Source organism: Rhinopithecus roxellana, chromosome 1 (assembly GCF_007565055.1).
Source record: "Rhinopithecus roxellana isolate Shanxi Qingling chromosome 1, ASM756505v1, whole genome shotgun sequence".
Taxonomy (NCBI): domain Eukaryota; kingdom Metazoa; phylum Chordata; class Mammalia; order Primates; family Cercopithecidae; genus Rhinopithecus; species Rhinopithecus roxellana.
This window is the reverse complement of record NC_044549.1, coordinates 91,034,872-91,057,302: the sequence shown is the minus strand read 5'-3', so window position 1 is coordinate 91,057,302 and position 22,431 is coordinate 91,034,872. Positions and strand designations below refer to the sequence as shown.

General features: G+C 52.6%; 1 protein-coding gene across 8 annotated transcripts in view; it reads left to right on the top strand.

The window, feature by feature from the left end:
- Nucleotides 1–22,431, top strand: part of ATP2B2 (ATPase plasma membrane Ca2+ transporting 2) — a 214,905-nt gene that overhangs the window by 173,040 nt on the left and 19,434 nt on the right. For all 8 annotated transcript variants that reach the window (XM_030927870.1, XM_030927874.1, XM_030927884.1 and 5 more), the window contains 6 exons: nucleotides 5,376–5,617; nucleotides 6,572–6,806; nucleotides 15,356–15,535; nucleotides 15,734–15,821; nucleotides 19,790–19,896; nucleotides 20,366–20,557. In XM_030927870.1, the coding sequence (XP_030783730.1) occupies nucleotides 5,376–5,617; nucleotides 6,572–6,806; nucleotides 15,356–15,535; nucleotides 15,734–15,821; nucleotides 19,790–19,896; nucleotides 20,366–20,557 (1,044 nt within the window). The remainder of the gene's footprint in view (nucleotides 1–5,375; nucleotides 5,618–6,571; nucleotides 6,807–15,355; nucleotides 15,536–15,733; nucleotides 15,822–19,789; nucleotides 19,897–20,365; nucleotides 20,558–22,431) is intronic.

Here is a 22,431-nt window from a genome sequence, read left to right as displayed (position 1 = left end):
ATGCCTGTCCTTAAAGGATGCTCGCTAGGTCACCAGAGACAGCCAATTAGCATAAAATTGTTTTCTAATGGCCTCTTAGAAAAATTATCACATTGCAGTTATTGCAGTTTACCATGCTATGGAGTTCATTTAGGAGCTTTTTTTTTAAATTATTTTTATTTTTCGAGATGGAGTCCTGCTCTGACGCCCAGGCTGGAGTACAGTGGCACAATTTCGGCTCACTGCAACCTCCACCTCCCGGGTTTGTGTGATTCTCCTGCCTCAGCTTCTTGAGTACCTGGGATTGCAGGTGCCTGCCACTACTCCTGGCTAATTTTTGTATTTTTAGTAGAGACGGGGTTTTGACATGTTGGCCAGACTGGTCTCAAATTCCCAACCTCACGTGATCTGCTCGCCTCAGCTTCCCAAAGTGCTGGGATTACAGGTGTAAGCCACCACACCCGGCCTCTTGGGGAGCCTTTTAAGTTATTTTTTTATTTTAAAAATGTGCGTAGGCCGGGTGCGATGGCTCACGCCTGTAATCCCAGTACTTTGGGAGGCTGAGACGGGTGGATCACGAGGTCAGGAGATTGAGACCATCCTGGCTAACACGGTGAAACCCCATCTCTACTACAAATACAAAAAAAAATTAGCGGGTCGTAGTGGCGGGCGCCTGTAGTCCCAGCTACACGAGAGGCTGAGGCAGGAGAATGGCTTGAACCCGGGGGGCGGAGCTTGCAGTGAGCCAAGATCGCGCCACTGCACTCCAGCCTGGGCGACAGAGCAAGGCTCCGTCTCAAAAAAAAAAAAAATTTTTACGTAAAATATATATACCATAAAATTTACAAACTTGGCCATTTTTAAGTGTATAGCAGTATTAAGTACATTCACATTGTTGTACTGCTCATCTCCAGAACTCTTTTCAGGTTGCAAAACTAAAACTCTGTACCCATTAAATGATAACTTTCCATTCTCCTCTCCTCCCACATCTGGCACCCATTCTACTTTCTGTCTATAAATCTGACTGCTCCAGTAGCTCATATAAGTCGAGTCATACAGTTTTTGTCCCTTTGTGACTGGTTTATTTCACTTAGCATAATGTCCTCAAGATTCCTTCATGTGGTAGTAGCATGTATCAGAATTTCCTTCCTTTTTAAGGTTGAATAATAGTCCATTGTATGGATAAATCACATTTTGTTTATCCATTCATCTGTTGATGGACAGGTTGGTTGTGTCCAACTCTTAGACTTTGTGATTAATGCTGCTTTGAACATGAGTATACAAATATTTCTTTGAGTACCTGTTTAAAATTATTTGGGGCATATTCCCCAGAATCAGACTTTCTGGATCATATAGTAATTTCATGTTTAATTTTCTGAGGAACTACCATACTGTTTTCCATAGTGGCTGTGCCATTTTAGATTCCCACCAGTAGTGTGCAAGGGTTCCTGTTTCTCCACATCCTCACCAATATTATTTTTTGTTTGTTTCTTTTTGTTTAATTGTAGCCATCCTAATGGGTGATACATGCTATGGTTTTTCTTAATCCTATTTTTGCAAATGTTATCCATAACTTGCAGCCCTTCAAGTCATCATTCATTGATCTTAGCTCCATTCACTTCCCAGCATCCCAAAACAAGAGCATGAAATGTCCTCTCAAAGATATGACCATGGCTACACTATGACCATGGCTGCACCCAGCATTCCCCAAGGGCCCAATACCGTGCAGAGAAATGTGCTGAACCAAGCTGGAACTGGAATCAGGGGTTTTGGAGCAGCCTCAGGCCTGACCCTCTGCAGGTCCCTGACGAGGAGCAAGTCCCTTTTCTCCCCAGAGCCTGTTCTCTGTCCCTCAAAACAGGAACAATACCAATGCCTTGACTCCCTTACAGAGTTGGAGCCCTGGAGATAAAAAGGCTCATGGAAATTCTACAGCAGGAGCAAAACTTTTGGGTTTATCAGGATCTTAAAAAGCCAAAAGAGAAGAGGGGAGGGTCCCTGATTCTTAGTAATGCATGTAGGCGATTTCAGAGCTAAAGTTCATGGAAACAAATTGAATTACGGAGGAGGCAGCTCTGCCATTTGCAACCATGGATTGTCTGAAATCCTTTTAGAGGAAAATTAAAATATTTCACAGAGGGTAATAAAATGCTGGGTGTTTTGCAGGCATGACTGCTCAGCTCTCTTGGGCAAATAAGTAATTAGGCATTTTTATTTAAGTCCTCTGTGTCGTCATTTTCTTTCATTAGTAGAGGGAGAAAAAATTGTTATGGAAAATATGTAGAACTCTGGAAATCAACAGAAAGTTAATTATAAAATGCAAATATATATATGTGTGTGTGTGTGAGAGAGAGAGAGAGAGAGATAGCACACAATAACAGCATACTGCAGAGAGAGGGAAGATCTTAGAACTTATTTTCTGAAACTTCAGACATGGGAAGTTGTGTCAAATATTCCTCTGCTTCTTACTAAAACCTATCAAAGAGCTTGGGGATGGGGCATTTTCCAAGGCACAGGATGCCTCAGGTCACTCTGGCTATGGGAGCCGGGGAGGTGCTCTGAGCCTTGCTGCCTGTCCACCGCTGCCGTACCATCCACCGAGGGACCTGCAGTTCTTCCTCACTCTACCCTCCCTCACCACATCCACTTTAAGGAGAGGGTTAATATTTCTCTGAGCTAGAAAGCATGTGCTCCAGCCTCTCCATCTTACAGATGGGGAAACTGAGGACCTCATTTAGGTTCAAAGGCTCTTTTTTATTTCCTATGCATCCCCAGGTCTCAGGACCACTGCATGTCGATGCCTGTATTCCCCCCATGTGAATCGGTTGTGCTCTTTGGGCCTGAGCCCTAGCTGCAGAAGAGGGGAGAATAGCCCAGGGATATGTCCAGTTGCTGACAGAAGGTCCATCCTGTCTCTGCAGAGCCAGTCATGCTGATATCTTCCTGAGTCCACCTTCTTCCTATCCAGGCTGCTTTTTTGGGTAATATGAGGGAGACTGAGGACAAGGATTTAGAGGGCTCCTTGTGAGAAGTTCATCTGGTACTTCATGGGGACACAGGCGTGTTCATAGCTATTTCATCTTCAGAATTTCTCTAGAGTTTGGGTTTATCTCTGGTGTCTTTCACCACCCCTGAAGCCATCTCCACCTGAGTCGCCCATATGAATGCTATTAAGTGGCATGAGTGGGTGTGTGCATTGGGGTCGGGGGGTGCACATGGGAGCCACCTGCAAATCTGCACTTTTGCAGCCTCCTGTGAATCCCACATCAGTGGCCATATGGAGGCATCTCATCCTTACCATTAACCTGTCTCCCCCACCACTCTGGTCTGCATTAAACCATCTAGCGAACAGTTAATAAGCACCTGCTGTGTGATGAGTTTTGCACTGACCCTGAGAACCCAAAGAGAAATAGAGTGCAGCTTGTTTACACAGGGGAAGAAAGACCCACATGGCAGTTTTCAAAAATAAGGAGATATTTGAGCTGGTCCTTAAAGGACAAAAGGAAGTGTGCCTGGCAGGGGAGGGAGAGGGACCTACCCGGGAGGAGCAGCAGAGGTGAAGGTACAGAGGCATGAAACAGCCTGTGTTCAGGCAGCCGTGCGAGGAAGTGACAGGTGCTGGGGAGATGCAGCTGGTGTTCTGGGAGTCTCCAGGACAGGAGCTAATGGTGTTCACATGGCCCTGAGGCGGGCACAGGGCCAGCATGAAGCAGGTGCCAAAGACTGTGTATCTAATGTGTGAAGGGGAGAGGGAAGTGAGGGAGGGACTCAAGGAAGAGGTAAGTCTTTGCAGCGTATTCATATCATGGCATCTATAGAGCAGTTAAAAAGGAACACACTAGAACCATAAACATGAATGAATCTCAAAAACAGAATGTTACAGCCAGGCGCAGTTACAGCCAGGCATGGTGGCTTACACCTGTAATCCCAGCACTTTGGGAGGCCGAGGCAGGTGGATTACTTGAGGTCAGGAGTCTCATTAGGTTAAACTGCATGAACTTGCCCATATTTGACCATTTTTGACATTCAAAAATAGCAGTTTCCATTGGTTCAACCTGATTGAAATTACAAGGGACAGTCTGTCCATCCCATGAAATACCACTCAGCAATCAAAAGGAACAGATTATCAGCACATGCAGCAGCTTGCCTGTATCTCAGGGGGATTCTGCTGAGCAAAGAAGCCAAGCTCCGAAAGTTACAGACTGTATGATTCCATTTACATAGCAGGCTGGAAATGATGAAAGCGTGGAAAAGGGGAACAGATTAGTGGTTGCCATGGCCAGGGAGTTGGGGGAGAGAGAGGTGATAGCTTTAAAAAAAGGGTAGTACAAGGACCCTTGTGGTGAACTGTCCTGAATCTTGACAGTGGTGGTGGCCACATTAACCCACACGTGGTGCCATTGCATAGAAAATGCACATGCACACACACACACAAGCACATGTAAAGCCGGTGAAATCTCAACAAGGTCGGCTTCCATCTCCATCTCAGTTGTGGTACTTGTGTTAATACTACGGTGATAACATTGGGGGAAACTGGATGAAGGGTATATGGCATCTCTCTGTATTGTTTCTTATTGCATGTGAATTACAATTATCTCAGAATTAATAGTTAAGTACACACAGGGTAATGATTAATGCCAAATGTAAGACAGAAGTTGTTTCTGGGACACGGAGTGAATTATGCATATGGAAAGAGGTTTGCAGAGGGGAATCAGCTTTGTCTATAATGTTTTACTTCTTAAAAAAGAAAAATCTGGCCGGGCGCGGTGGCTCAAGCCTGTAATCCTTGCACTTTGGGAGGCCAAGACGGGCGGATCACAAGGTCAGGAGATCGAGACCATCCTGGCTAACACCGTGAAACCCCGTCTCTACTAAAGAATACAAAAAACTAGCCAGGCGACGAGGCGGGCGCCTGTAGTCCCAGCTACTTGGGAGGCGGAGGCAGGAGAATGGCGTAAACCTGGGAGGCGGAGCTTGCAGTGAGCTGAGATCCGGCCACCGCACTCCAGCCTGGGCGACAGAGCCAGACTCCGTCTCAAAAAAAAAAAAAAAAAAAAAAAAAAGAAAAATCTGAGGAAAGTGTGGCATAATGTTAAGATGCTACAAAGCTGGATGGTAGGCACATAACTTTGTTACATCATTCTCTTTTTCAAGTTTGAAATAATTCATAATTTTTTTAAAAGCTGATCTTGCTTCACTCCTTTCACCCAGAACCAGGACTGGACCTGGGATGCAGAACCCTGAGGGTGCAGGGGATGGGCCAAGGGTTCCCTGAGGGCTCAGCCCCCAGCCCAGAGACCACCTGGTAGCAGTCCCAGAGCCTCAGTGGCAGCCGGGGCAGGGCTCCCCTGACACAGGCCCTACCAGGTGCCAGCCGCTCCTGCCTCTCTCCGCAGCCCCCAGAGAAGGAGGGCGCCCTGCCTCGGCAGGTGGGCAACAAGACAGAGTGCGGCCTGCTGGGCTTCGTGCTGGACCTGAAGCAGGACTACGAGCCCGTGCGCAGCCAGATGCCAGAGGAGAAGCTGTACAAAGTGTACACCTTCAACTCCGTGCGCAAGTCCATGAGCACTGTCATCAAGCTGCCCGACGAGAGCTTCCGCATGTACAGCAAGGGGGCTTCTGAGATCGTGCTCAAGAAGTAAGCACTGGGCAGGGCGCCGGGGCTGAGGGCTGTGCCCTGGTGCAGGGAGCTGGGGATGTCAGGGTCATATAGCACTGGCTGCCATCCAGATCAGGCTCAGCAGCCTGCCCGGCTAGAGTGGCCGTCTAGCACCCAGAGCCACAGAGGGCCCTGCCCAAGGCCATCCAGGAAGATTCATCTTCACTTTCATGCCCCTTGGCCACTGTGTCTTCCACTATATCCTCTTAAACATTTCTATAGCCAGAGTCCTCGCCCTTCTCCTCCCTAAGCCACTGGTTCATCAGAAAGTTCTACCCGTTATCACACTTAGATCTCTCTTATTTCACTTCCTTTAGCATAGAGTCGGTTGATGGTAGCTATTTTCATTATTAGCCACACTCCTCTGACTCCAGAGGAGTGCTGGAAATAAGCCTGGTGAACTAAGCAAATCCCTTCCCCTCTCTGCCCTCAGTTTCCCCACTTGTACATTGAGAGGATTGTTCTAGCCCCCAGTGGTTCTCAACCCTGGCTACACATTGGAATCACTCTGAGGAGTGTTTAAAAGAAATGATTCCTGGATTCACCCCAGACAAATTGAACTGGAACCTCTGGGGCAAGGCTCACACATGGATATTTATTAAAGGCTCCCCCAGGCAATTCTAATGTGCAAGCAGGGTCAACAACTACTAGTCTGGGTTTTATGTGCTTTGTAAACCACTTCAGCTGTGGGAGTGTTATTTCAGATGAATCTTGTGAGTATATAATACATCAAAGTGGGGCTCCGCTTGCTGAGTGGCCTGGGCAAAAATTGCAGGAAGGACGCCTGATTTCACCCTGCCTGGGGCATGGACTAGATGGGCACTGGATGACCAGCCGCAGCCAGCTGGGCATCACGAGGGTGGGGAGGTGGTCTCTGAGCCGTTCAGAAGGAGCATTCCTTGGGCTCCCCATCTCCCTTCCATCCTCCCCCAGGTGCTGCAAAATCCTCAATGGGGCGGGAGAGCCCCGTGTCTTCCGGCCCCGCGACCGGGACGAGATGGTAAAGAAAGTGATTGAGCCCATGGCTTGCGATGGGCTCCGCACTATCTGCGTGGCCTACCGCGACTTCCCCAGCAGCCCCGAGCCGGACTGGGACAACGAGAATGACATCCTCAACGAACTCACCTGCATCTGCGTGGTGGGCATCGAGGACCCCGTGCGGCCGGAGGTAGGCCCCAGGGCCAGCAAGGTCAGGCAAAGGGGATGAGGCTGGGAGGCCTGCCACCTGGGTGACCTGAAATAAGTCACTTCACCTCTTTGAGTCTCAGTTTCCACACAATGCCCATGGGGATCTCCTTCCCTGATCCTCATAAGAGGATTGCCCATGAGAAACAGCGTAGACCACACATGGCATGGGTCAGCCTAGAAGGACGCAGAACCCACAGGTCGTCAGCAGGCATTGCTCTGCCATGGGGGCGGTCCTCGAGCTGTCCACCCAGCCACCATGAGCTCTTCCCTCTGGTCCCCCAAGGGACAAGTGTAGGGGCTGCCCTGCCTTAGAAACCTCTTGCCCTGCAGGAGCCAGGATCTCCTGTAACAAATCCACAAACGTGGATTCCAGGGTCCCTACAAAGGACACGCCCAATAGCAAGGGTCATTGCACCCAGGAGAACCCGAAGTGTGGTGTCCCTGTCAGTATTTATAGTTTCTCCCAGTGCAGATGCAGTTTACCAGCCAGTTTACCCTAGCAAGCTGGCCTGGGAACACAGCGGAGAGTCTACCTTTATCAGGCTTCCAGGGGAACAGAGCTAGAACGTTAACTGCAGGTCACATTCTCAAGCAGAAGGGAAGGGGGCTGACAGCGCCCACTTCACAAGGATCGAGGGAGGTGATGCCTATCTGTACTCAGCACACAGTAGGTCTTCAGTCTCCTTCAGCTGAATCTGCACCTGGAGGGGGAAGGCCAAGAACTCAGTGCTAGAGCTGCCAGGGTCAGGGGAGGATGAGATGTGTGTGGTCTGTGAGGCTGCCCAGGCTGAAGAAAGGCTGTGGGGAGCAGAGGAAGCTGTCCTGAATCTCCAAAATGCTGCATGGGCAGGCAGTGTGAGTCAGCTTACACCGCCAGGCCCCAGGGGAGCACCCTGGGCATGAGGCAGGGTGCAGGAGGGGCTTGCTTCCCCATCCTCCCAGGACTCACTCAGCTGTTGGGTCCAGGCCGGATGCTCTGGCCAGGCCCTGGCCGGGTCGATTGGCCTCTGCTGTAAGATTTGGTGCTGATGGCACTTTGGGAGGCCGAGACAGGTGGATAACGAGGTCAGGAGATCGAGACCATCCGGGCTAACACGGTGAAACCCCATCTCTACTAAAAAATACAAAAAACTAGCCGGGCGAGGTGGCGGGCGCCTGTAGTCCCAGCTACCCGGGAGGCTGAGGCAGGAGAATGGCGTAAACCCGGGAGGCGGAGCTTGCAGTGAGCTGAGATCCGGCCACTGCACTCCAGAGTTGCGACAGAGTGAGACTCCATCTCAAAAAAAAAAAAAAAAAAAAAAAAAAATTTGGTGCTGATGCTTTGGGGGCCCACCTCCTCCATTCCTTAATGGACCTACCCTGACACTGTTCTTTGGGGGTCTCTAGCCATTCCCTACTCCTCTCTGAGCCTCAGTTTCCCTTTCTTTAAGGTAAAAGGGATAGACAAGATGCCCTCCAAGTTCCTGGCCCTGATGTTATAAGATTCTGTATTCCAAAAAAAGATGAAACTAGGAGGTCACAGGCATGGACTTTCACATTTTAGGCAGCAGGGAGAGGGTTCAAAGTGTGAGCTCAGACATCAGACAGATTTGTGATCCTGAGTGCCAGCACAGCTGGCTGTGTGACGTTGAACCAGTTACATAACCTCTCTGAGCCTCATCTGCATACTGGGGATAATAATAGTATCACACACACCCCCTCTGGGATATCATGAAGGCTCAGATCATGTGTCTACGAGCAACAGACGGAGCATCTGGCACAAGATAGGTGGGCTACGTATGTGGGTCCCCTTCCTTCATGCTCTCTCCAGTAGATTTCATTACCCTAGATCCAGGGACACATAACAGCCCTAGACACACAGTCTAGCCTACCAAAGGTGTTCAATGAGTGTTTGTGGAATGAATGAGTTGGGGGTGTCATTGTGGCTTCCTCACTCCTATCAAGATCCTAAAACAGCAAAGACAATGCCCTGGAGCTTGGCAGTGGAACCCACACGTGCTTTCCTGCAAACCTCTCTCTCCATGGACAGACAGGCCGTTTATCAGCCTCCCTGTGGGACACCTCCTCATTACCAGTCACTAATGGGTTCAGGCTTCACTGTGATGTGTTATCTCGTTACTGAAAACTCTTCATCCTTGCACAGCACTTGAGCCTGGCCTGCCCACACGCCTGTCCTTCCCAATCCCACAACTTCCCCCTTCCCAGTCACTCCCAGAGTTCCTGGCTCACCACCCTGCCTTGGAAACATCCCTTAGATGAATGGAAGACACTAGCAGGTCCAAACTGTTATTTGACCATGACGCACAATAAGAAATGTATTTTTGTCATGACTCAGTAAACACACACACTTCACCAAAGCAAGAATTTCACAAAATAATGGGATGCACTTAACTATTTTCCGTTCTTCTATTTATTTGTTTCTTTTTAAAAATGTTGGTCACCACCCACTAAACAAATTTCACGACTCTCACAGGGCATGACTTGAGGTTTGAGTGGCTGATCTAGTCCAAACACCTTCCCCCACAAACCCCAATTTCCAGAAGAAAACACCGAGGCCCAGAGGGGGACAGTGATGTGCCCAAAGTGGCTGAGTGAACCCAGATTAGAACAGGTTTTCTGCCTCCCTGCCTCAGGGCCTTTGCCTGGTTGCCACACACACACACACACACACACACACAAAAGGAAAGGAAAGGAAAGGAAAAAGGAAAAAGGAAAGGAAAGGACAAGTAGTTCTAAGTCAAGAGGATGAGCAGATGAGGACAGGGATGAGAGCTACCCATGCCCAAGGCCTGAAGGGGCAGAGCTGGGTCCCTGGCATTTTCTATTGACAGCATGGTCATCCAGAGAAGCTGGCTGCAGGCACAGACTCTGGGAAAGGGGGGCCTGGAGCCAACCTCCAACCCCAACTTTGCCACTAACAAGCCACTTCCTTCTGTGAGCCTCAGTGTTTTCATCTATGAAATGGGAAGTCAGTCCAGGTGCCCCTTGGGTCCCTCCCAAGCTCTGACGTCCCCAGAGAGAGAAAGAGTTGACTGGAAGACTTACCCTCCCATCTTCCCCTACTTCCTTCAGTCAAGGCATCCACATGGGCCACCCTCTCTCCTGTTGGCTCGCCCCTGGGATGTCTGTATAGGAGTCATAAACTGTTTCACAGTGGTAACTTACTCAAGTGACACAGCAGACTCAAGGGACATGGGTTCTAATTCTGCCCCTGCCACTCCCTCACAGATGGCCTCAGTTTCCCCACCTGAAAACTGAGAGAATCAGACTGTCCAACAATCACAGTGAGGGACACAGTAGGGTTACAGGTGACACCACTTGCAAGCATAAAAGCTCAGACGTGTTGATTCAGCATCTCCGAGTGGGCAGGATGGATGCAGGACCCAAGGAGATGGGCGGGTATGGTTTTGTTTATTTGTTTGTTTTTTAGGTAGGTCATTCCTGCCCCCTCTAGCTCCTTGGTTCCCACCTCAGAGGCAACCACTATCCCCAGTTTTTAGGGCTGACCTTCAGGGAATGTGTGTGCCTATGGTGACTGTGTTTTTGTCAAGCTCCCCAGGGCTCTGTCCTCCTGGACTCATCCGTTTATACAGAATTCTTTGTCACCATCTGTAAATCTCACAGGTGAACGCCCTTCCTGGTGCCTCCAGCCTAGGAGGCTCAGCCAGAGGGAAAACCTCAGCCTGGACCATCTCTAGGGCCCTGCAGACACACTAAGATTCATTTTGCAACTGCAAGAAAACAGTCTCTGCCTCACTCGGTTTCCCAGGCTGTCAAGGGGTTGAATCTCCACATTGCCTTCCTCTCACGAGAAGACCAAAGGCTAGAACAGATCAAAACACCCTTGCCAAAGCACCCCACTGTCGGCCCATATAGTGGGTACATTTTCCAAGGTTGATTGAAATCAGTGCCGATAAAGCCATCAGGAGAGCAGCGGTCTGGGATTTGCTGGGTTATCCGGGGGTGTTTGAAGCCCTCAGAGTCACAGACAACGGCTGTCACCAGAAACAACAGATGTTTAAAACCTTTTATTTAATGAAAACAGGAAGCACCCATTTCCTGGCTGCTTTTCCTCAGTGAGAAATATCTAGGATAATTTTAGCGAAAGAAGTCATTTTTTCCCAAACTTATTTATTTATTTTTAATTTCACAGTAATTTTATTGATGTGGGAAGCGTATTTCAACTGGATCGATGCCTCTGGGGTTTAGTCTTTTTTTTTTTTTTTTTTTTTTTTTTGAGACGGAGTCTCGCTCTGTCGCCCAGGCTGGAGTGCAGTGGCCAGATCTCAGCTCACTGCAAGCTCCGCCTCCCGGGGTTACGCCATTCTCCTGCCTCAGCCTCCTGAGTAGCTGGGACTACAGGCGCCCGCCACCTCGCCCGGCTAGTTTTTTGTATTTTTTAGTAGAGACGGGGTTTCACCATGTTAGCCAGGATGGTCTCGATCTCCTGACCTCGTGATCCGCCCGTCTCGGCCTCCCAAAGTGCTGGGATTACAGGCTTGAGCCACCGCGCCCGGCCGGGGTTTAGTCTTAAACATCTCCGGATCCTCAGTATCCAGAGCAGTTAGATGCTCCAGACCTTTTTGTCCAATAAGTGAATGAGTGACCAACAAAACTAAGTCCTGAGAGCGGCTTAAGAAAACATCCCGTTGGGTTGCAGGAATCAGGAATGGCTTCATGAATAGAGAGCATTTCACTTATAAGATGGGACAGACTTGACACATAGAGGCTAAGGGAAGGAGGCATTCCAGGCAGAGGGGACAGCATGAGCCAGGCAAGAAGGCAGGAAGGGATGCGGAGTGGCTGGGGCCTCGTGAATGCCCTGCTGCATTTATGAGAGAAAAGGGACTTGTAAAAGGTGTACACATGCCTGTCCTGTGTGTGGGCTGTTTGTGCCCTGTCATAGAGTTCCCCCAGCCTTGCTGAAGTGTGGATACTATTATACCCATTTTACAGATGAAGAAACCAGGGTTCATGTGAGACCCTAGAGCAAAACCCAACCCAGCCCTTTGGTCCCCAAGCCCTCTCTCCACTGCACAGAGGAAAGTATAGAGTCCGTAAAAATTAGCCTCATTTTTCTCATGAAGCCAGCTTGCTTGGAGAGGCCCAGACGATGGCTGATTTTGGCTCTGGGAGACAGTCTTGAAAGTGAGAGTCTTGGCCGGGCGCGGTGGCTTACGCCTGTAATCCCAGCACTTTGGGAGGCCGAGGCAGGTGGATCACAAGGTCAGGAGATCGAGACCATCCTGGCTAACACGGTGAAACCCCATCTCTACTAAAAATACAAAAAATTAGCCGGGTGTGGTGGCAGGCACCTGTAGTCCCAGCTACTCGGGAGGCTGAGGCAGGAGAATGGCGTGAACCTGGGAGGCGGAGCTTGCGGTGAGCCAAAATTGCTCCACCGCACTCCAGCCTGGGCGACAGAGCGAGACTCCATCTCAAAACAAAAAACAACAACGAAAGTGAGAGTCTTTCTAAAACGCAGCACTGATCGCCTCATTCCTGGTTCAGAACTTCCCACAGTTCCCAGTGCCTGAAGGAGCATATCCCTGGTCCAGCACCTTCTGCCCCTCTCCAAATTCATGTCTCCAGTCCCTACCCCACATCTTCCCTCAGCTTCAGCCCCTCCAGATCACCTGTAACATGGCCCTCGGACCCGTTCATACCTCAGGCCTTCTCTGCCAATGCAGAGTGGACAGTGCTTTGTGGCCAGGACTAATCTCTGTTCATCTGTGTAGCCTCAGCCCTGGCACAATGCCAGGAACCAGAGCCTCAGTTGGCAGCTCAAATATCTCCTCCTCCAGGAAGTCCTCCTTGATTTCTCCTCCCCACCCACTTTCTTCCAAAGCAACAGTGCCCTCTGTGCTCTTTCAGTAGCACATATACTCAGCAGCACAAAACCCCCTTCTGTGTTCCCAGAACTTTTTGTATAGGCCTGTGCCAAAGACCCTGCCTCCAGATAGAGTACAGGTCTGATGCAGGGTAATGCTCTGCTATCTGAAAAAAGAAAGGTTGTGTAAAAAAATCAACTAGACTTGTTCCACAGTGGAGCAGTGGGCATTAGAGGGAGGGAGTGCCCCGTCATCAGGGGTGTGCAAGCAGAGGCTGACCAGCCCATCTGTTGAGGACACCTGGGAACAGATCTAGACAATGAGCAGAAGGTCAAAGTCAATGACCCAAAGCCTTTTCCAACTCCAAGACCTCCAGCATCTTTGAAACCAAGAACTTAAATTCCTCCTTTTGGGGGCAGGAGCCAGATAAGCTGTGTGTTCCCAGGAAACAGCAGCTCTTTGCTGTTCTCAGGGGCAGGTGAGAGCAGGGGGCCACAGCCCATGTTACAGCCGTCATGAAGCTATTAGTAAGTTATATAAACAGCATCTTTGACATTCCACGTCCCCACTCCCTCCAGCTCTGTAAAAATGAGGTCACGTTTGCTTACGTGATTAGCCACCATGGCATGCGGCAGAGGCCTTGCTCACATGGCCCCCAAGCCCCAAGTGGGCACTGGAAGGCTTCTCCCCAGGCCCTGGAAGTAAGCCCCAGAGGAGGCTGGTGATCATCTGGCCCTGCTCTAACCCTTCAACAACAGGGAGATCACTGCCTGACCACAGAGCCGGTCTCTGAGACAACTCCAGTAGCTAGAGAGACCTCCTTACTGGGACCCTGCCCCTCCAGGACATCTGTTCCTCATGCCACAAGACAGCCACGCTCAGAACTGTGGGTTTCCTCTTGAAGGCATCAGGGTGGAGCCCCTGAAAGAGGGCAGCCCCACAGGCTGACACTCAGGCAGGTCACTAGTGGCCAGGGTAAGGAAAGAGGGGCCAGGCAGTGCCCTCTGCACAGGGTACACAGGGAGGGTGGTGCCCTCCCCCATGGCCCCTGCCTTCCTGCCCAGAGGCAGGCTGGGCAATTACCCAGGTTGAGACGATAGCGGTGAGGGCTGAAGGAGTGGTGGGTGCTGCGGATGGGGTGGACACAGGCGAGATAGTCAAGGCCGATCCTTGTTCTTACCATTGCTGAGGGCAGAAAGGAGACCAGGGCAGGAGCTGTCCCAGTCAGGCTTGGCCCCACCTTCTAACTGTTTGTACTAGTTTTCTAGGGCTGCTGTAACAAAGTCACACAAACTGAGTGGCTCAATAGCAGTTTGTTGTCTCACAGTCCTGGAGGCTGGACGTCTGTTTGAGACCAAGGTGTCAGCAGGGCTGGCTCTTTCCAATGACAGTAGGGAGGAGCTGTCTCCGCCTCTCTCTCAGCTTCCAGTGGCTTGCTGGCCACCTTTGGCCTCCTTGGAGTGTAGAAGCAGCACCCCGATTTGTGCATGGCATCTCCTTTGCATATCTTTGTGTCCAAATTTCCTCTTTATAAGGACATCATTCCTGTTGGATTAGGACTTACTGTGATGTGCTCATTTTAGCTGGATTTACCGCTATAATGACCCTATCTCTAAGCAAGGTCACATACACAAGGTACTGGGGCTTAGGGCTCCAGTCTGTCTTTTAGGGGGAATATGACTCAATCCATAGGTTTCCAACTCCCTCAGCGGTGGCTTGGCAGGTGGATGCTGGAGTGCGCTCCTGGTCACTGTGGGGTGTGCAGGGAGGGAACGTCAGACTGAGCCCTTCCAGGCTGGAGATTCTAACAGGCTATGGTCTTTCCAAATAACTGAATTTTCTGCCCTTGACATGTTCTCTCCCACTGAAAGACGTTCTGCAGCAAATACTATTTTATTATTTGTCACTGCCCTCGGGTAAGAATCACTCATTCCATCAATTTCTGTTGTGTATAAAGGGCTGCCCCAGCTCCAGGCTGGTTTCCGCGGGGGAAACCCTTAGCTCTGCTCAGGGCTGGCTGCTGGGGTGGGGCGGGGCTGGGAAGCCTTGTGCCTTCTGATTGGCTGGCTCCGATCTGGCCTGATTGTCCCAGATATCGTCTGTCATTACGGTCAGAGAGGGCAGAACCTATCCTTATTATTGCAGTGAAATGGTATAGTTTACATGAAGCGTAATCATTTATACATATTCTAAACCCGTGTCACATTCTGTAAGTAAAATGCTCCCAAATGCAAATATCCCCCCAAGAAACTGAAAATACACAAATGGATTTGTCAAGTTTGCGGGAACTGTATATGTGAGTGAGACAAGGACAAGTTCACCTGGCCAAGCTTACCTGGGGCCAGATCTGAGGAGGTGTTCGTGGAAGTCTTTCCAAAGTCTTTGCCCAGGTCAAGACAGCCAGTGGTTCTGTCTCAGGATGGACTGTCATGGTCAATAGGTGGTAGCCACCTGGGACTCTGTGATGAGAACCACATCAGGGTTTAATCAGAGGATGTGTGATCGATTAACAATGCCTGCCATGGGCACAGGAAGGGAGGCTGTGGCCCATGTGCCATGTGTGCCGTCAGTATCTCATAGTCATCTAGTCCCCTTTCAGTAGAACTGCCTGTGAGAAGGGCTCCTCTGGAATCCATGAAGGCAGGGGGGATCTGCCTGAGGTGGTGCCCTCCCCCATGGCCCCTGCCCTCCTGCCCAGGTCCCAGAAGCCATCCGCAAGTGCCAGCGGGCAGGCATCACGGTCCGCATGGTCACTGGTGACAATATCAACACGGCTCGGGCCATCGCCATCAAGTGTGGCATCATCCATCCTGGGGAGGACTTTCTGTGCCTCGAGGGCAAGGAGTTCAACAGAAGGATCCGCAACGAGAAGGGGGAGGTGCGTGTCCCAGCGTAAAGCATCCTCAGGGGAACGTGCTTAGATGGGGGCTGGGAGGTAGGGTGCTGCATGATTGTACAGAAGCCAGCCAGTGTGCTGCTAAGAGCCCAGTGACTCTGGGCATGTCCCCTCCCTTCTCCAGGCCTCAGTTTCTCTCCCCGACCCCACCGACCCGCCCCCTTCCCCATCCCTCTCCAGATTGAGCAGGAGCGAATTGACAAGATCTGGCCAAAGCTGCGGGTGCTGGCTCGCTCCTCCCCCACGGACAAGCATACCCTGGTTAAAGGTAAGACTTGGGCGGGCACGGGCGATCCTGAAGCCCAGCACCAGGCCAGAAACTGGGCCCTCCTCTCCTGGCACTTGCAGCTTCTTCCCAGAAGGGAAGGGCCTCTCGCCCCCGACTCTCCACACCTGGGTACAGCCTTATGTCGCCCCCTTTTCAGCCCTGGGAGCCTGCAAGGGGCCAGAAGGAGATGGGACTAAGTCTTCTCTTTAGGCCTCCAACTCCCCTAGGAAACAATGGACCTGGGCCTGTATGGGGTCCCAAACTCCCGGCTCAGGGCTGAATGGGGCCCACAGACGTGTTCTATGTGGCCGGTACAGCGCCTTTTTAAATGAGGAATTTGAAAGACTACGCAGACCCTGCTCTCTCACCTTTGACACAGTCCTTACTGCTGCTTGTGGTCCGACACTCAGCCTTCTTCACTTGTTCTCAGTCTGGTCTCAGAGCTTTTAGTCTCTTGGTCTGTCTGGTCCCTGAGGCAACCAACCAACAGTTGTGACCAGTACCCCAGGGATGCGCTGTCTTGGGAATAGCCACCTGAGGGATGAGACCAAAAGCCAAAGTCTTGCTCCTCCCTCCAAAGGGAGGGTGCACCACTTGCTGAGCCTAGGTGGCCGGGTGCTGGGCACTCTTTATTTTTATTTTATTTTATTTGAGACAAGGTCTCCCTCTGTCGCCCAGGCTAGAGTGCAGTGGTGCAATCATAGCTCACTGCAACCTCAAACACCTAGGCTCAAGCGATCCTTCTGCCTCAGCCTCCCAAGTAGCTAGGACCACAGGCGTATGTCAACACGCCTGGATAAGTTTTTTTAATTCTTTGTAGAGACAGGGTCTCCCTATATTGCCCAGGCTGGTCTCGAACTCCTGGCCTCAAGCAGTCCTCCTGCCTTGGCATCCCAAAGTGCTGGGATTACAGGCAGGAGCCACTATACCCAGCCAACTGGGTATTTTTAGAGTCACACCGTCCTGGCTTTGCCATTGACCTGCTCTGTGGCCTTTGGCAAATCCCACTCTGGGACTCTGTTTCCTCATTTGTAAAATGGCTATGGGAGCAGGTGTCCACTGGAGATCAGCCCTAGAACATCTTGGATTCCTCTTTCAAAGGTGCTGCCCAAGGACATTAACGGAAGCAGATCTGGCCTGGGGAGAGAAACCCAGAACCCCAGAACCACAAGGGAGCAGAAGGCCCCCAGCCCATCCTTACTCTTATTCATTCACTCATTCTCTCCGTAACTGTTTACTGAGGTCCTGCTAGGTGCCAGCCCTGCTCAGGGCAGGCATGGTCCTGCCCATGTGGAATTCCTGGGCCAGGTTGCATGCAGCAGGCATTGAATAAGTGGTCCCTGCATAGAGCAAAAGGCTACACTGCTGGCAGGGGTGCTCTCGGCCCGACACTGGCCTCAAACTTGGATTAAGGAGGCTTTAGGTCACAGGCCATGGAAGGTGGGATGGGCTCCAGGGCTGGTAGGGCTTGTGCTTGAGGCAAGGCAGGGAACTGCTCTGCAAAGGGCTAGAGGCAGAAAATCCCCAGGTGCCTTCAAGGATCTGGGCCAGGACCTTGGGACGGGAGAGGGAAGTTACAGGAGACTGGAACAGGTGGGAGGACAGCAGATCCTGCAGGGCCACCAATGCCCACTTGAGTACCCTGCCGTGGCCTGCACCATGTCACCAGGCTCGGGAACATGGGAGCATTTACAGAGTAGAAGCATCCTTTTAGAAAACTTAGCCTGCAGTGCAGAGCATGGCCTGGCAGTCCCACAGGATTGTCCCGCAGGATTGTCCCACTTAAGAGTTGTCACCTACCCACAGTGGTGACACCTCAGGTGGAGCTGCCAGGTGCGGATCTGAGAAAGTCTGGGTGGTGAAGGGGTCTGGGCTGGGTGGTGGTTTGCATGTCATGGAGGGATGAGGAGCAGGAGTGTCTGGGATCCCATCAGTCTGTACCTGTTGGAGAAGAGCACTGGACATCGAGCCAGGACGGAGAGCAGGCCTGAGACAGAGTCCTGGGTGGCACACGTGGGTGGGGAGAGAGGAGCCACAGAAGCCAAGAGCTGCCTGAGTGATGGTGAGGCTGAGAACCTACCAGAGGAGGCCAAGGGGAGGAGGCTAGAGGGGCAGGAGGATGGCCGGGGGGAGTGGTGCCAGGAAGACAAGGAAGGAGGCCTGTGGAGGAGGAAGGTGTGGCCCATGGTGGGAATAATTGCTGAGAGGTCTGCAGGGACAGAACAGAAATGTGGCCTTAGGAGGCGGCCACAGGAAGGCCCCTGGTGACCGCACACAGGCCACCCCAGAACTGGAGGAGGGGAGGGGGCCTGGGGAGAGGTTTCCTCCCAGCTTTCCGCACAGCTCGAGCTATGCAAAGGTCCACGCCACCTGGGAGCCACAGGCAGAAATTTGACCCCTCCCTGCCTTGGAGGAGCCCCCAGACTGACTGAGGGAACCATGGAAACTTAGGCCCAATGTCCCAAGGGGACAAGCTTGGAGAGGCTGAGTCCAGGACGGTGGAACTGAGGGCTCACTGCCAGCTGGGTGGGAGCAGCCCAGGACGATTCCCAGAACACAGGGCACTGCAGCTGGGCCTGGAAGAGGGTAGAGCTGCAAGGAGCAGGTGGGGGGCACAGTGCCCCAAGTCATGGAACTCGGCCCCTCATTCCACAGGCTGCCGCTGTCTGCTAGGCACAGAACAGAGAGATGCGCAAGGATGGAGCAGCACACAGAGTTACAGGGATCTGATTAAGGGTGGGCAGGGATCCTCAGAGGGTCAGAAAAGCTTCCTGGGAAAGGCAGCATCTGAGCCAAAAATACAGTACAGGTGGATGACAGGAGTACCTCCAGTCAAGGGAACAGCCTGCACAGAGATGGGCCAGCGAGGGCTAGCTCTGGGGGACTGCAAGCACAGATCGGGGGTGGCCGGGCAATGAGAGAAGAGAAGAGGTCAGGGTGCGGGTGAGGCCTGGTCACAGAGGACTTCATAAGTGGAGCTAAGAACATGGATGTTATCGTGAGGCCAAGGGGGAAAGCAGAAGAATGATGTTCTGGGGATGGGTGGGGGACGGGACTGTTCAGACATGGGTTTTAGAGAGATCCTGGGGTTGCTGTGGGGAAGCAGGTTGGAGGGGCAGCCCAGAGTCAGTGAGAGGAAACCCAGTGATGCTGGTGGCAGAGGGTGGAGACAGAGAGGAAAGGAAGGGTTTCAGTGGGATTTTGGAGCCAGAATTGGCAGGCCTTGGTGATACATTCAATGTGCAGAATGAGAGAGAGACACATGGATACTGACACCCAAATTCCTATCCTGCCCATGGACATCCCTGCTTGCAAGCCCCATGAATGAGGAGTCCCACAAACTCCACAGGTCCCCACTGATGACATCCTTCACCCACCCTCTTCCACTGGCCCCAGCTCAGCGACTGGGGTCATATGTCATTTGTTCATTCTGTTATTTGTTGAATGTTTTATTGAAGATGAATGTCTGGAGAGAGGTCAGGGCCAGAATGGTGGGGCAGAGGTCATTGGCAAATGGCAAAGCCAAGGTCTCCTCAGCAAGCCTGGACTCCCCAGGGAGAAGGTTGCTGGCTAGTGGTGTCGGGAGGAACAGATGGTGGGGTCCTGCTGAAACCCTGGGAGCCCTGCAGAGGCAGAGGGGGCCCTGAGCACAGTTAGAGGATACAGTGTTTCTGGTTAGGGTGGGTGCCAATGTGGCCACGGGTTGCAGAGAGCAAAGACAGGGCTGGAGAGGTGAGCAGGGCCCAGGCCACAGAGGGCCCCAAGCCAGCACCAGCCCAGTAAGGAGCCCAGCATGACCTGCTGGCAGCTATAGGCCAGCCTGAAGCTGAGAAGAGCCTGGATGGAGGGGGCGACTGGACAGGGACCAGAGAGTCATGCCCAGCCAGGCCCCTCCTGAGAACAAGGGCTGGCCCAGACTGCCTCCCACCTGAGTGGCCCAGGGCCTGAGCACACTCCCGCCTCCACAGGCATCATCGACAGCACACACACTGAGCAGCGGCAGGTGGTGGCCGTGACAGGGGACGGGACCAACGACGGGCCTGCACTCAAGAAGGCTGACGTGGGCTTTGCCATGGTAGGAGAGGCCCGCAGAGGGCCTGGGGTGGTGGGGGCCGGGGAGATGGGACTACACAGCCTTGGACTGGCTACTCAGGAGCCCCAGCTCACACTTGGCCCACTCGCCATCCGCCGTGGGTGACCACCGTTCTCGAGACTCAGCCTGACCCCGAGGTCTTCCTGGAAGGGCGTAGGATGTTCCTTGCTCTGGGGGAGCTGTGCGAATGGGGACATTTGTAGGCTGAGGAGGAAGAGAACAGAGCGGGAGAAGGGGCCAGGGTGAGGTTTCCTGAGGGTGAAGGGAGCTGGGTCTGTGAGGAGCGTGAAGAGTGGGGTGTCCCTGTGTGGTCTGGCTGTGCTGGGCCCACTGGGTGTGTGTACTAGGGAGTTGTGTAGGACTGAGGATGTGGAGGGGGTGAGGATGGTGATGCTAGAAGTGGTCACCTCCCCTGGCCACCCCACCCAGCCTCCTGTCCCTGTCCCCACAGGGCATCGCAGGCACTGATGTGGCCAAGGAGGCCTCAGACATCATCCTGACAGACGACAATTTCAGCAGCATCGTCAAGGCAGTGATGTGGGGCCGCAATGTCTATGACAGCATCTCCAAGTTCTTGCAGTTCCAGCTCACAGTTAACGTGGTGGCTGTGATTGTGGCCTTCACGGGGGCCTGCATCACGCAGGTGGGTCCTCAGGAGGCCATACCAAAGCATGGGGGAGGGCGGAGACCCCCCAGAGGCTCAGGGGCCTGAGGGTACTCCAGTTGTCGTTTGTCCCTGTCACAACAGCCAGGGATGAGGCACCCATCGATGGAGCACCTGCTGGGAGCCATGAACTGCATCACAGAGCTCAGTTGCAGGCACTGGCCCCAGGGGAGTCAAGGACATGAGGCTCAGAGAGGTGGCGTGACTTGTTCAAGGTCACATGGCAAATGGGAGCTGTCAGGCTCACAGCCTGGCCCTCACTGCGGGAAGCGGGAGAGGGAATCCTCAAGAGAAGGGAGGGCCCTTGGCCACCATGAAGGCGGAGGGAGGCAGGGAAGGGTGGGCCAAGGCCCAAGGGGATCAGGCAGCCAGGTGAGGACAAAGAGCCAGTAGGGGCCCTGGGGCCCTGACTCTGAACTGGAGTGTAGAGTGCCTTAGGAGGTGCTGGGTGGGGACAGCTGGAGGGAGTCGGGGGTCTCGCTCACTGGGAAGGTCACAGAGGAGTCTAGCCAGATACCACGACCGGGTCTGAAGCAGCCCTGTGCACTGAGCCTGGCAGGCAGGCAGGCCCCGGATGTCTGCAGACACCACTTCTTCATCGCAGCTCCATGAGGCAGGAACTGTGATGATCCCCATTTTACAGAGGCAGAAACTGAGGCTTAGAGGATGGACTGACCAAGGACCTGCCATTGTTCTTGCAGTCTCCTGATACTCCCCACAGGGACTGACCAGCCTGGCCAGAGAGGCAAGAATGGGTCTCCCTTAGCCCCAGGGGATCCCCAAGGCCCAACCCTCCCAGTAGCCACCTGGCCAGACAAGCCCATGTCCACAGGAGCCCCCAGAGGCCCAGAGTGCAGCACTGCCCCAACAGCTGTGTGGCACTGGAACACTGCTCCCCTCTGTTGCTTCCTGCGCTGGGGGAATATAGGTGGCAACTCTGGCTACCCCAGCCCTGAGAATCAGAGCCTTGGAAGGGTGGCTGGGGGCTTCCTTTTGCTCAGAAGGGCCCTCTTTCCTGGTCTGTGGATGAGATGCTCCCTCTAGTGGCAGCTTGAAGGACACTCCCATGGCAGCAGCAACTTGGAGACGACAAAGTCTTGATGCCAGATAGGGAAACTGAGGTTCTGAGACGACTATCAGTTTGCCTGAGGTCTTTGTTTGAGTTGGTGGCAAGGCCATGCAGCATTGATAGGAAGACGGGCACGCTTGACCCCAAGGCATATGGAATCGGAGAAAGCCCAGGGGTGGGGAGGACGGGGGCAAGGGGAGCGAGGCTGAGGCAGGGAGGAGGTGGGAGAGAAGGCCAGGAACAGGGGCTGTAATGAAACCTGGGAGGTGATGAGTGGAACGGATGCAGGTATATGGGGCTTGGGAGAAGACAGAAGTGGGAAGAGCATCCGGTTTGGGCTGTTGAGCTTACAGGGTCCGGGGGCTTCCTGGAGGAGGTGTTCCACAGCCCATGGATGTAGCTAAAGCCACAGGAAGAGGAGAAGAATGGGGCTGAGGCAGGAACACAGATTTAAAAGGAGGGGAGGATGACAACCAGGAGAGTGGGGTCAGGATTGCAAGTGGGAGGCAGTGGCCAAGTGCAGGGCCGAGGTCAGTGACATGAGGCCGAGAAGAGGTTCTGCAACTCGTGGCACAGAAGGTGCTGGTGACATGGGAGGAGGGCATTCTGGGAGTGTGGAGGGGCCAAAGTTTGGCTGCTGTGGACAAGATACATGGGGGTGTGAGAAAGGATGGGGACAGCAGACCCAGCTCCTCTCAGCCAAAGAGACAGGTCTGAAAGGGTCCTTCCCAGAACCTGGACAGTGGTGACCTACAAGTGGTGAGGTCCTTGACAAGTTTAGTTG